The following is a 14,164-nucleotide window of genomic DNA, read 5'->3' on the forward strand; positions in this document are numbered from 1 at the left end:
AATGGTATGTATGTAAGTGCAAATGTACGTTTGTGACGTTTTTCATGCATGCACATATGTTCGTTGCAATCTGTTTTTATTTTTCTGATTTGCTAATTCCTGTTCTATTTTTGCAAGGGCAGGAATCTGTGCTAACACATGTACATACAACTAAACAGGTGTATTTTGATAAATTTTAACGTTTCACTCAAAACACTCACCAAGTTACTCTTCTCATCCAACGGCGCCGCTGCAGTTGAGTAGCTGAAAAAAAACTCAAACACACATATATACATACATACATAAAGCTACCCTCAATTACTCAGCCAGATCGCTCGCTTGCGATCTTGCTTTATGAGTTAATTAGTATGTTGCTTATGTCCGGACGATAACGCACGCGGCCAAATGAAACAAACACTGGTGTATGCAAAGATGCTTAATAAAAAGGTAACGAACAGAAAACTTATAAGAAACAAAGAAGGCAGGTGATACCAAAAGTATAAAACAAAGCTTTATACTTTTAGTGCCAACCGATGTGTTTAAAATTAAAAGAAAAAATTTGCCGACAAAAAGGTAAAAAAAAAGAAAAAAAGGCATGTGCTTAGAGAATTCTGAAAGCAAGTAGGAATTCAAGCGCATAAGAAAAAAGTTAAAACATATGAAAAATTAGGAGAGGTGGCCTGTCGGAGGCAAATGTCAAAGGAAATAGGAAATTGAATAAAAGAATCAAAAACGAATGACATGAATAAAACTGTGTAGGTAAAAAAACTTACCCGAAGAAGAGAAAAAAATTTACGGAATTGAATAAAAAATGTATAACCCTAAAACGAATCGAAGGGATTCAAAGCGAAAAATTAAAATTATGAGAAAACTAAAGCAGCAAAAAGTTGAAATGCCCTTATGCCCCTATACCCCTGTTGCAGTACCTTTTCCTTCGTTTTTGTGACCCTAGGCTGAGCAGATATTGCTAAGTTTCTTTTCTTTCTTTCACAAAAAATTAAGATATAAGTCATATACATATATATGTACCATAACTAAAAGAAGTCCAAAAAGTTGATGTTGATGTTGTTGTGGTTGTTGGTGGCCTCTGCAATCGCGGTCGCAAGGGAGATGTTGTGCGCTTGATACCATAAAGCTGATATCACCAGTGATCGTGAGTATGGCTGATAGAAAAAAAATCCTCGAACTCAGAAGTTGTAGTTGTCGTTACTGCTGGGACCGAGTATCACCAAAAGCATGCATCGCAGTTGTTGTTGTTGGCGTTGCGCCGCCAAAAAGAAGAAGTTGTATCTCTTGCTGGAAGATTTTGGTGTTGCCGTTGTTGTTGTGATGTCAATATATCGCCGGTACGAATGTAGTAGTTGTTGAGCGTTATTTAATAATATAAAAATAACTACCGGTTGTGGTTGTTGCGGTATATTGCCAATAAAAAAGGTGCTGTAGTGGTTTTTGTTGTGAAGTGCGCTACCAATTAAAATTTTATTGTAGTGCGTGGCAGTTGTTGTTGGGCGCTATGTCGCCGAAATCCGCGCCCAGTGGGTCTTTCCCAACGAAAAATCAATTGTTCGCTGAAATTAAATACAAAAGAAAACCTATTTAGAAATTCAAAAGTAAAAGCGTATCTATGTACATGTACCCAATTGCCTACGGATTTCTTGTCTGCATAGTCATATATTCATCTACATACATATATTTGTATGCAGAGATGTATATGTCGATGCAAGTTTTCTTTTGGCTTGCTTGGCAAATTGGCTATATAGAAGCCAACTTCCCAGTGGGCATGCCAAGTGGAAAAAAAACAAATCCAAAGCCAAAGGAAACCATTAGACTTACCTGGTTTTCAGCTGTTGTGACACGCGTTGTAGTTTAGTTTATTTCTGCTGTAATGGTCCGGATCGGGTGCTAGGTGGAAAACCAGATTTATTTGGTTTTAACGTTCGCGATACACTTTTCGCCGCGCACTACTCAAAAAAAACTTTAGCTGGCCAAACGATTTAGAACACAGGCTTTAACTCCGGTTTGAGGCGCGCACTAAAAAATTGGTGTAATTACAATAATTTTAAGTATTTCACACTTTGCACTTACACGCACTGGCACTGATAAAATGATACTTTGGCCCGTTGGCTGATTTTCCCCCTTCTTATAGCCACCGCCGTGGTAAGAAACGTTACCCAGAAACGGAAAATTTTTACCATTACATGCCAAACTTTCTTTTCGGCTTTCCCGTATTTTCCATCTATACAATCATGCACTCATACATTCATACGCTTATCGCTCCACAAAACGAACACCTACACAGATACATTTGGTTCGTGCCTTGACCGCTTACACTGATGCATTCACACGTTCATAGCCTTTCACAAATACACATCCACATACATAATACCGAACAGAACAAACACATAGTTACATATCATTCGTCAAGGCTGCTAGGTTGTTAGCAACATGGTGAAATTTTTCTTATTATAACAACATGATGCCAAGCGCAACATCTTATTTCCGTTGCAACATTGTGTTCACTACAGGTACAATGTTGTCAATGTTAATGTTATCATGTTAATATTATTTTAATGGCAACATTGCGGCTAAGGCACGGACCTGGACACAAAACACATAAACACATAGACGCATATACACTCTGCCACTCAGTTAGGCCAGTATGGAGACAGGCTGTCATTACAATCCACAACCCTTTTAAAAATCTTTTATAAAAAAGTGGGCGTGGTCTTTACCCGATTTCGTTAATTTTTCTTAGAAGCATTCCTTATAGTAAAGGCAACCTACATGCCGAATTTTGTTATGATAGGTTTAACGGTTTTTGATTTGTGATTAATAATGTTTGTAAAATTTATCATAAGTGGGCGGTGCCACGCCCATTTTAAATTTTTTATCAAGAGTTTCAATATCAGTCCACACATCAATTTCAACATTCTAGGCGTATTATTTACTAAACAATCAGGTTTTTTATGTTTTCCAAAATGTTATATACATAAAAAGTGGGCGATTAGATATCTCAGAATTAACTCAAGGACATGGCTAAATCAGCTCCTTGGTTCATCAGAAGCATTTGGATATAGGGAAGTCTATATTTATCTCGATTCGTTTATACCGCTATGATCAACCGTTATGTTACCAAAGTTAATATACTCTGTGTGCAAAGCAAGAGCGGAAATTGCAGGACTCTCCATCATGGAGAACTAGCACCTTCTACCATAGACCCATGAATACCTCTACCTTGAGGGCCCAGAAATTGTTAGCCGAAAGATGTTTCGTTCTTCTTAATTACTGGGCAATCGAGTCATTGAAGCGTCTTTCATGAAGAACTAACAGCCATAAAGAAGGCTTTTCGAGAGCTTCTGTTCTCACGCCCGCTGCAATTTGCTCCGACAGTTAAGCAGCGATCAAAGTACTTCAAGGCAGGAGCACTTTCTCGGTACATTTCAATAATAATGTGGGTACCGGGTCACTGTGGTGTATTTGGGAACTGTGACAGCCGCTGTAGAAATCGAGATAATTCGCACATCGCTCCTCCTCTTACCATTTGCAAACACTTCCTTTTGCCTGTGATTACCGGGAAAGCCAAAGGCAGATGGGCACTGGAACCTAACTGTGAGGTGTCACGACAAACCTGTTCTCTCACAAATGAGAACCGCACTAGGTGCCTTATCTATCTCAATCGTCTCTCCTTAGATACATTAATTGGTACATTAACGTGATACTGGCTGATTAGAGTACATGGCGAATATATGGGAATATTAACCAATGACTTCCATCGAGACTGTAGAGATGAGGAGGAGATAAAAAGTGTTAAATATTTCCTCTGCACATGCCCGGCTTTAGCCAGAGCACGCATGCAATGTCTGAGCAAGCACTTCACTGGATGTTTATCGGAGCTTGGCTCAACTAAAATTGAACTTATCCTGCGCCACATTAGATATACAAATAAGTTGAAGTTTTAATATTGTAACGACTTTTGGGGAAACTCGGCTTATTTGAAACCTTCTTCTAGCGTTCGATCCCTAAACTGTTGAATGAAACACTCCAATATTCAGTATTGCCATTTGGTCTTTATTTAGATTGCTTCGGGAGTATTACTTCACAATTATACTTCACAACCAATAGCGTGCTTAAATCAAAACTGATTAATTATTACTCAGCTTGCGCTGCTTTTATACTCTCGCTGCTTTTATAATTTCGTGAACAGTTGTAGCTCATGCTTAGTAGACAAAGATACATGTATATCTGTAGTCCACGCCTCTGCCATAGCCATATGCGTGTGTATGTGTGAGTAACTACCAGACCTCTAAAGAAAAAGTACCAGTACAAGTACAAGTATCAGTACCTCAGTACTTCGAAAAATGAGTACAAGTGTAAGTATCGAGGTTCTGGTACTTGAATTGTTGAAGTACAAGTAAAGTACTTGTAAGTACTTTCGAAGTACTTTGATAAGTACTGAACGGTTTTGAAGCGGATCAACCAGCACCCTTACGATCACCTAACTTTGAAAAAATGGTTCAAGAAGAGTTTTCAGGTTTTTTAATGATACATCAACAGATTTCAATATGCCTCAGAGTTATCCTCTTATGATGGACCTATCACTCAAAATGAATACGCCCTCAGCTTCTTCCGACTCAGTAGAGCGTTTATTTTCCTTAGCAGGCATTGTTTATAGTCCTAGAAGGCAATCAATCACGGACTTTTCGTTTGAAAAACTAGTACTAAAGAAGCAAACACAAAAATACTTTAATATTGTTAGCTGTTGTACAATTTATACTTATTTGATATGTTGTTTTACTTCTTGTTGCTTTCTAATACAAATTTTACTCATATTTTGATTTTCCATTTATGAATCAAACTGACATATTTTATTAGAAAAGGTACTTTCGTGTACTTGCAAGTATTTCGAAAGTATATCTACTTGTACTTTCGGATTCGAAGTACAAGTACTGTAGTACTAATACTTTGTACTTAGATTTGAAGTACTTGAGTACTTGTACCTATTTGATACTACTTAGTACAAGTATGTACTCAGTACTTTACAGGTCTGGTAACTACTTCGGCTGAGGACCACATGTGTGTGTATGAGATATCTCTTCATTGCCTTGTATGTATGTGTGTAAATTATGAGTGATGTATTCATGTACATAAGTGTAGCTGCTTCATGTTTTTGTTGTTGCGTTATTATTATTATACAAGCACCTGGCCTATGTGCGCCCCACGACTTTGCTAACTTAACATAAACCTGTAATTTCATTCCCCAAGTCTGAGACACATTGTAAATTCAGGAAACTCGGTAATAGATACATTCAAACGCAAGTCTACTACAGCTATTCTCTCCATAAGATTACCGCATCCTTCCTTCTTCTACTTATCCAGTTTGCCCACAATAAATTATTTGATGAGTTCCAGGATTTCCCTAAACGGTTTCTGCTGCTCCCTGCTACATGGCGGCCTCTTGGATATTTAAGACGACGTCTACCTTAAGAGACCTTTTAATTTTCCTGGTACTGGGTCGACATCGCTTGAAACGCTCCTTAAATATTTCAACATGCTACAATGCTTCTCTGAGATAACTGAGCTGTAATCTGGGTGCAAGAGTGCTTAAGGATCCTCAAAACGAACCGATTACAATGCCTCTCTTTTCTTGAAGTCGCACGCATATTGCTTCTTACGTACTCCTATGAAGCCGGAAAATTGGGATATAAGCGCTTCTTGGTGCTCAATTCGATACAGCGATTTCAATGCTCATCGAATTTACCAAATCCCAGCGATCCATACTGCCTTTCACCTGACCTACTTGACCAAAGGCAAAGCCAGCCTTGGATGTTGTTGTCAGCCCCATGGATTCCTTCGAACAATCGGCGTTACTACCTTTTAAGGCCTTATCGATTGGCGTAAGGTCCTATCCCTCTTGTTTTGGATATGCACAGCTCAAATTCGACCGCCGTTCTCTACCATTGACCGCGTTCACCCCTTCCAACTCGTCCGTAGCTTTGCTAGGTTTTCGCTCAGCATTGGAATGTCCGTGATTCCTGTTGCCATCGCAGTTGTTAGTGTCGTTTATTTTTTTATGTTATATTTTTTGTTATTGCTAAATATGGCTTCAGGATTTCTTTCGAAAACACTTTTTCTTAGAATTCGTCTGGGGAACGCGCTATATTAGAATTATTTCATATAGGCCTTATCTAGCTTCAAAATGTATTGAATTTATGCTTGAATAGAGCAAAACTGAGAATTTAGCATGTAAAAGAATTTTAAATTTATTCAAAAAAAATAAAATTTTATACCGAAAATCTTGACAAGTCATATTTGACTCATCTGGGAGGAGTCATGTATGAATCATTTGAGGGTTAATATTAAACATTATTTTTTCATATATTATCGATACTTCTTTCTCACACCAACACACTTGCTAACATTACTCTCATTCTCTCTTTCCAGAACCTCGGCTACTCTCCAATGAAAATACACAAACTACGCATCATAATCGGCACAATCGTTGCGCTCATCGTAATCGCACTACTCGCTGTGGCATTAACATTTATTTTCAAAGCTGGGGATGAGAATGATGTTATGGCACACGAAAAAGATAACGGTATACATTTAGATGAAGTGATATCAGGTGCATTAGCAGCGCATCGTTTCAATAGCACATGGACGACGGGATCGAGTTTACTCTTTCGTGAAAATAATGTAAGTGAACCAAATTTGATATTAATTTGTTCAACTTTTAATGTATGCTAATGTGTATTGTTGTTTTTGCTTGTTGTTGTTCTTTTTTGCTGTTGTTGTTGTTGTTTATTTGTGTTTTCTTCTTACAAACATATGTCTGCTATTAAAGAATCCTCTTATTTTGCAGTCAATTGTCGAATATGATGTAAAAACGAAAAGGAAAAAGGTGCTGATGTATGATGAGCATGTAAGTACAAGTTGCAAGTTAGGTTTACAGGTCTCAAGAAAAGATAAAAGTTCATATGAAAAACCACACGAAGTAAATAGAAAGAATCAAAATTTTCTTAATTAGGTTCACAGGTCTCAAAAACATGAACAGAGTAAAAGAGAGAACATATGACTACATTAATCCCAATTAACTATGAACTGGATTCAATTCACAAATGACTTCCCAAGAAAACAGCACCAAGGGTAGGGTAACCTGCTGAACAAATTAGAAAGTCTGAATAAAAATCAATAATATTTTCAGTCTTAAAAAAGTTAAGGTAGACAAAAAAATACCTAATTTTTTAAATCTGGGTTATAAATATGGGAATTTATATGGCGAGTTTAATGCGCATTTGTGCATTCCCAAATCAGATAGTTAATTCAGAAAACGAAAACTGAAGATAGCATAATGCCGAATTCAGAAAATTTCACAAAGGAATAAAAAAAAATCGTTCCAAAATCATTACAGTTAATACAAATTAAATAAACAAACGTGTGGACAGACGTTAGTGTTAATCTGAATTAAAATTCACTTGATTCGATTTACAATCGGGTCTCACTTCCCCACCGCTAAATCTTTGAAAACGACTTTAATATTAGAACGGCATTATAAATTTTCAAGTTGACCCCAAAACAAGTAGCTAATGGAAATTAAAATGAATAACAGTGTATACAGACGTCGTTACTGCTTTTTTATTAACTCTGCACTCAATTAAATAAAAAAAACTCAACCCATCTTCTTAAACTTTTGGAATAAATTATGCGATTTAATAGGTGTTTAATTCTAGGGGAATATTAAATCAGTTAGTTGATGCAAAACAAACCGAATAAAAGTGTAGACAGAAGTTAACACTAATCCTAATTAACAATGAACTCAGTAAGTTTAAATACAGAAAAGGGTTTCTCTGTCCTCTTTAATTTTTTTGAATTAACTATGCAACCGAATTGGGTTGATTGATATTGTTACGAATATTAGTAACACTAAGGGGTACTGTCATCTCTAAGCCGATGCTAAGAGTGATTTGTATCCACATCCATAAATCAATCATTATGTATCTACATAAACGAATCAATCATTATGTCTACACATAGGTACGCACACGCAGCGGAGAAGCAACGCACAAAAACATGCAGATATCTTATCTGAGATACTCCCAAAAGTATGCAATTGTAATTGTGGAAGTGTCGCTCACAAATACACGCGCATATGAGAGCTATACACTGCATCTGTAGTTATAATTACATGGCAGTAACTAAGTAAATTCTGGAAGCGCTTAGAAGATACAACGAGGAAATCACAGACTATAAAAGCACCAACAGTAGAGGCGCGAGAGTCAGTTTTGATTAAGTACGCTATCTGTCGAGCAATAGTAGAGTTATTTATTGTGAAGTACTTTAATAAAGGCCATTTTGTATTATTAAATATTGCAAGTATTTGTTCAACAGTTTAGTGATTCGATCTTACCAGAAGGTTGCAAATAAGAGGGTTTGCAGTAAATTCGTTACAATATTTTAATATAAAATTAATTACTAATCAGGTAGTTCGTGCAAACTAAAAAGCTGTAATGCAAATATAGACAGCGCAACACTCAACTTAAAATGTGCAACCAATTCGATTCAAAAAAATGCATTAAAATAAAAGTTTACAATGCACTTGATGATTAGCACAAATTCAAACGAATAAAGGTGTAGAGAGACGGTAACACTTATCCGAATAAACAATGTATTCAGTGAGGTTCATAACCCTCACTTATAGCAACAAATGAAAATAAATAAAGTAGACAAATAAATACAGAAAAAAATTGTTGGTTCTCTTACATTTTGAGAATTAAATATGGACCTGCATTGGTGTATATTGCAACGATTTTACATCATCGCACATCGTCAAACCCGGTTAAAATTTTTAAAATGGTAATAAAAATATAAACAGTGTGGGTTAACTAAAGACATAAGCGAATTTATAGATTGTTCGTTCTCAAGTCATCACCCAATCCGATAGTTAGGGAAAATTAAATTGAATAAGAGAGTAGACTGCAATACTCATCTCACTAAGATCGGTTGAAAGACAAAAATTATAAATAGAGATTTAAGGTCATTGTAGCCTACACTAAGTGCAAATTCCTGCATTCACATTGTTTTCTTGTTCATTCGGAAATGATATAACTTTTACGGAACAGTCGCTTGTGCGGCCTAATTATTTTTAAGCTTTCGAAAAAGTTATGGAAACTCAAGGGGATTATAAATAATTTATAGTCAAGTTAAACCCCAATCATTTGTTTAATGCAAACTAATGTGCAGTCTGTCTAGCCTATAATGAAAAAGCCTCGGCAGAGTATGACGGCGTTGATTAAAATATATAGCCGATTGTAAATGGGAACAAGACTATGGAAAATCTTATTATGATACTAAATTGCATATTTTCCTGAGACCTGCATACCATGCTTAAGATTAAACTAAAAAACGTAAAAAAAAACTCTTAAATATTTTCCACCTGAATTTTTTTCATTGACAGCAACAGTATGCATTATTTGAGAAGTCAGCTGATGGTGAACTGCTTTTGTTGGCGAAAAACTTTTCCAAGGTAGATACGAAACTGTGCCCGTTGCTTGCAGCCTAATTTTAAATCTGTCATATTCTTTCCATTCTCCCATTTTCTACAGTACTTCCGTCATAGTTTCTTTGCGCAATATGACATCTTCAATATCACATCAGGTCAAATACAGCCGCTTATGATCCAAGGCGTACAGCGCTTATTACTCTTCGCGCAATGGGCACCCGTCGGTAATGGGCTCATACTCAACTTCGAACGCAATCTGTACTACAAACCAACAGCATATGCGGAAGCAATAGCAATAACAAGCGATGAGAATCCCACCATACTAAATGGTATACCTGATTGGGTGTACGAAGAGGAGGTATTTAGCTCCAATATAGCCACTTGGTTCAATCCGACTGGCACACAAATTGCCTTTATCAAATTTGATGATTCACCAACGCGGGGTATGAATTTACCCATTTATGGTGAAGCGAATGATTTACGTTTTCAATATCCAATCGAAAAAGTTGTACCCTATCCGAAAGCGGGCTCCTCGAATCCGCGTGTTAGTCTCTTCACTGCCGATTTGGCGCGCGCGGCAGATGGGGCAGATTTCCTTACGCAGATTCCGGTGTCTAGCTTTTTGAATACTGAAACTGATTATATTATAAGTGCGGTCGAGTGGTTGGATAAAGATCGTGTACTGTCGGTATGGATGAATCGTATACAAAATATGGCGCATTTACAGGTCTTTGATGGTGTGCGCCGTTTGGAGGTAATTCAACTGTGTGTGCAGCAACTTGGGATTTTTGTTAAGCAAGCTTTTAATTTCAGATCTATAACATCGAATCAAAAACTGGCTGGGTTAACTTCTTTACGCCACCTTTCAAGAATCGTGATGGTTCACGCATTGCCTTTATACTGCCACAACTACAAGATGATCAAACTTTTTATCGTCATGTCGTTACGCTGTCCACGAAATCGTCTAGTGATACTGTAAAAGCGATTACGAAAGGAAAATTCGTTGTAGAAAATATACTTCATTGGGATGCAAGTAGCGATGTGTTGTTCTATACCGCCAATACGGAACGGAGCTCTCAGGTGGCGCATATTTATGCAATTAAAGCGGATGCTGGTAGAACGCCGCAGTGCCTCACATGTGGTTTACATTCTTGGGATGGTGAGTTATGTGCGCGTGTTAAGGAAATGGATATCGTTAAAACTCAATTTCGGATTAGCTGTAATATATTAACAGCTGCGCCTAAAATTATGCAATACTGAGTCTTCCAATAAACAAATTTAAATAATGTTTACTTTTAGGCGCAGTATTATCCAGTTTAGTTTTTAACTTTACTGATTTAGAAAGCCTTAAATAACTATCTACTATTAAAAAAACACTTATTTTGTTTTTATCAGGTGTGGAGCAAACGTACTATTCGGTTTCCTTTAGCACAGATCGTCAGTTGGCGATCACCTCGGATGGTCCTGGTATACCGTATACTACCATACACGAGTGGAGCTGGGAAAATGGTAAGAAACTTAATTCCAACTACGCCCTTTTCACAACTAATCGGTTTTCCTTATTTAATTTGTCCGTCTACCTTTAGACCAAGTTGTGCTCAAAAAGCTTATGGACTGGGAATTGAATAGCGAACTGCATGCAAAATTGAAATTGAAAGCCATGCCCACACATGAAATTCATACCTTCCCCATTGCGGAAGGTTTTACTGCCAAAGTGTTGCTACAATTGCCGCCCAATCTTGATCGTAGTGGCAACACGAAATATCCATTACTTGTCGATGTATATGGTGGACCAGATTCTACCTCGGTAGGCGCGCGAAATCCTCCTTTAATTAAGTAAATTTTATACAAGTTTTAATTGCTTTTCAGGTGGTCGATCGTTGGATGATTGACTGGGGCGTTTACCTCTCATCAAACCAATCTGTGATTTATGCTAAGATCGATGGTCGTGGTTCAGGCTCACGCGGCGATAAGCTCCTACATTCGGTTTATCTTAAGTTAGGTTCTGTTGAAATTGCCGATCAGGTTAATGTAACGAGGTATGTTGAATTTGTTGCTTTTTTCATATAATAATTTTTTCATTTCATCCTACTTCTTATATTTCCAGACAATTACAACAGAAATTCCATTTTATCGATGGAAATCATATTGGTATCTGGGGTTGGAGTTACGGCGGTTATGCTGCTGCCATGGCTTTGGCCAATGATGACAGCCAAGTCTTCCGCTGTGCCGCTTCGGTGGCGCCCGTCACCGATTGGACGTACTATGGTGAGTTTGCAGAATTGTTAAGTGCTATTAACTGTATCTAATAAGCCCCATTTTACTACTATTGATTAACTTTTGTTTCCATTTCTTTGTTGTTTCTTCTACAGACTCCATTTACACGGAACGCTACATGAGCCTGCCTAAATTAAACGAATTAGGTTACCTCAACTCCCAACTCACCACACGCGCAAATCGTTTGCGTGGTAAAAAATTCATGTTAGTTCATGGTACGCTCGATGACAATGTTCATTATCAACAAGCTATGGTTTTAGCGAAAAATTTGGAGAGATTGGATATTCTGTTTAAGCAAATTGTAAGTACAAAAAAAAAAAAACACAAAACACTTCTTGGCGATTTACTTCCATGAAGATTAAGGCCATAATTCTCCTACAATTTGCGTGGAACTCCTTTTGAATATTATCCCAATGGCCGTTAAGATGATTTTTTTTTTTGAACCCTTGAAACTTCTGGTCTGTCGATTTAGGCGCCCCTTTCGACATAGCTTACCGTGAGTATATCTTAAGCCTTTAACCCAGGGTCGCACTTCGACAGTAGTTATGCAAGAGTATCTACATATGTCCAGTCCTAAAGGTTTTACTACTACATCCCAGCCTACCACAGTCCATGACTTCCCCCAACTGGAACTTGGCTTAATATTAATTCAGATACGACAGCACGTGATAGGCAAAGTGACTTTCATGTAATTGAACTAGGCAACCATCTGACTGCTTCACATGGATCATACTTCTCACGTATCGCTTTCAGAGCCTTTGTTATTGTATTTGTATTTGTATAGGAGTTATTGCATTCGAAAAAGTTATGTATGGCGTAGTAGTGTCCACAGTATATTTGAAACTCTCAGTAAATTTGACCTTTCATGCTTGAGGTCTCGCTGCTTTACCATCAGTCCAACTCGAGACTTTACTTAAATTATAAAGTTTTCCTGCAGATTCTGAATGTATAGATACAAAAGGAATGAATCTCACTTTTTATCCTGCAGATTTATTTATATATATAAATTTTTTTCTATCTCCAGAGTTATACCGACGAAGATCACAGCTTAGCATCGGTACGTCCGCATTTATATCATTCTTTGGATCGTTTCTTCGGTGATTGTTTCAACAGCAAACGTTTAATGTCACGTTGGAACGGCAAATGATTGTTCCGTTATAATAAACATACCAACGAATATAGAAAGGTAAAAGATAAACAAAATATTTAGCGAAGCCGGAAGGGAGAAGAAGAGGATGAAAAAGAAAGAGAAAAAATGAGCATGCAAGGTGAAAAAAGATGAAACATAGTATGCAACAATGAAAAAGAGGATGAGCGTTAAGAAGCACACAATTCGAGTGAGAGGGTGATGAAAGGAAAATTAATCAAATTTTAGATTAAATTAAATGCAGGCGAATGAACTTTTTGTACTTAAAAACAGATGTAAGTGAAAAGTAAATGTAATATTTTTTTTCCAAATTATTTGAGGATATCAGCGCAAGCAGCATTTATGTAAATTTATGTATAAACTTTAACAAACAGCTCTAAGATCTAGAGTTAAAAAATAACTTCCTTAAAACTTTAAGTAAAACGTGGCACAAACGTAGACAAATATTATTAGCATTATCTGAAAAACAAAATAAAAAATATTTTTAAAAATAAATAAAAATAAAAACAAAACGAACAAATGGGTAAATCAAATTTAAAATTGTATGATTACAAAATTTCAAAATTATTTGAAAACCTAGCTCAAAGACAAAAAGATATGAATAGATGTTGCAAAACTTATGAAAGCCATGAGCGTGAATTAAGCGAAATTAACTAAAACAAATGCAAAAAAAATTGCTTTTTTGCTTGAAATTTTTTTTTGGCTTGAAAGCTTCTGAAGTTCCTTCTTGAAATTCGAAAATATACTAAAGTAGTATATACATATGAACAAACACTTACACATACACACAAATGTACACACGGTCATAGGTAAACATAAAAATATCTAATAAATATTACGAAGCATTGAAATTTTTATAGCAAGTTGTTGTTGTTGGTGCCTAAATATATTTTTGCTATATATTTCAACTTTGTTTTTATTTAATTTTGAATTAAAAAACAGAAAAAAGTATGCGGACATCAAAATTTTCCTTTTTAGCTTGTTTTTTGTTGGATTTTATTTTTATTATTTATTTGCTAATGCAAAATTTAAGTTTTGTAAATAAACACGTTTTCTATACTTAAGATTTTATTAAAAAAAATTTTTTTCATAAAAGTATAGGAATTTAAACCAAACCATCGTTAAAAATTACATCCAATACAATTTAGATCGCGCTCATCCACTTTTAAAAGTCTTGATTACAACTTTTTTTCACTTTACCTTAAATAAAAAATCATAATTAAATAAAAAATAAAAAATAAAGTTTTCAAATTTTAGAAACTAAA

General features: G+C 36.1%; 1 protein-coding gene across 1 annotated transcript in view; it reads left to right on the plus strand.

Annotated features, from left to right (window-relative positions):
• Positions 1–13,321, plus strand: part of LOC137236254 (venom dipeptidyl peptidase 4-like) — a 43,121-nt gene extending 29,800 nt beyond the window's left edge. The window contains exons 2-12 of the mRNA XM_067758818.1: positions 6,421–6,672; positions 6,839–6,898; positions 9,431–9,499; positions 9,579–10,229; positions 10,289–10,634; positions 10,871–10,984; positions 11,062–11,282; positions 11,345–11,514; positions 11,583–11,743; positions 11,848–12,053; positions 12,777–13,321. Of these exons, the coding sequence (XP_067614919.1) occupies positions 6,439–6,672; positions 6,839–6,898; positions 9,431–9,499; positions 9,579–10,229; positions 10,289–10,634; positions 10,871–10,984; positions 11,062–11,282; positions 11,345–11,514; positions 11,583–11,743; positions 11,848–12,053; positions 12,777–12,899 (2,355 nt within the window). The 5' untranslated portion in view covers positions 6,421–6,438 and the 3' untranslated portion in view covers positions 12,900–13,321. The remainder of the gene's footprint in view (positions 1–6,420; positions 6,673–6,838; positions 6,899–9,430; positions 9,500–9,578; positions 10,230–10,288; positions 10,635–10,870; positions 10,985–11,061; positions 11,283–11,344; positions 11,515–11,582; positions 11,744–11,847; positions 12,054–12,776) is intronic.
• Positions 13,322–14,164: the final 843 nt, after the last annotated feature.

Source organism: Eurosta solidaginis, unplaced genomic scaffold (genome assembly GCF_040869045.1).
Source record: "Eurosta solidaginis isolate ZX-2024a unplaced genomic scaffold, ASM4086904v1 ctg00001521.1, whole genome shotgun sequence".
NCBI classification, from domain to species: domain Eukaryota; kingdom Metazoa; phylum Arthropoda; class Insecta; order Diptera; family Tephritidae; genus Eurosta; species Eurosta solidaginis.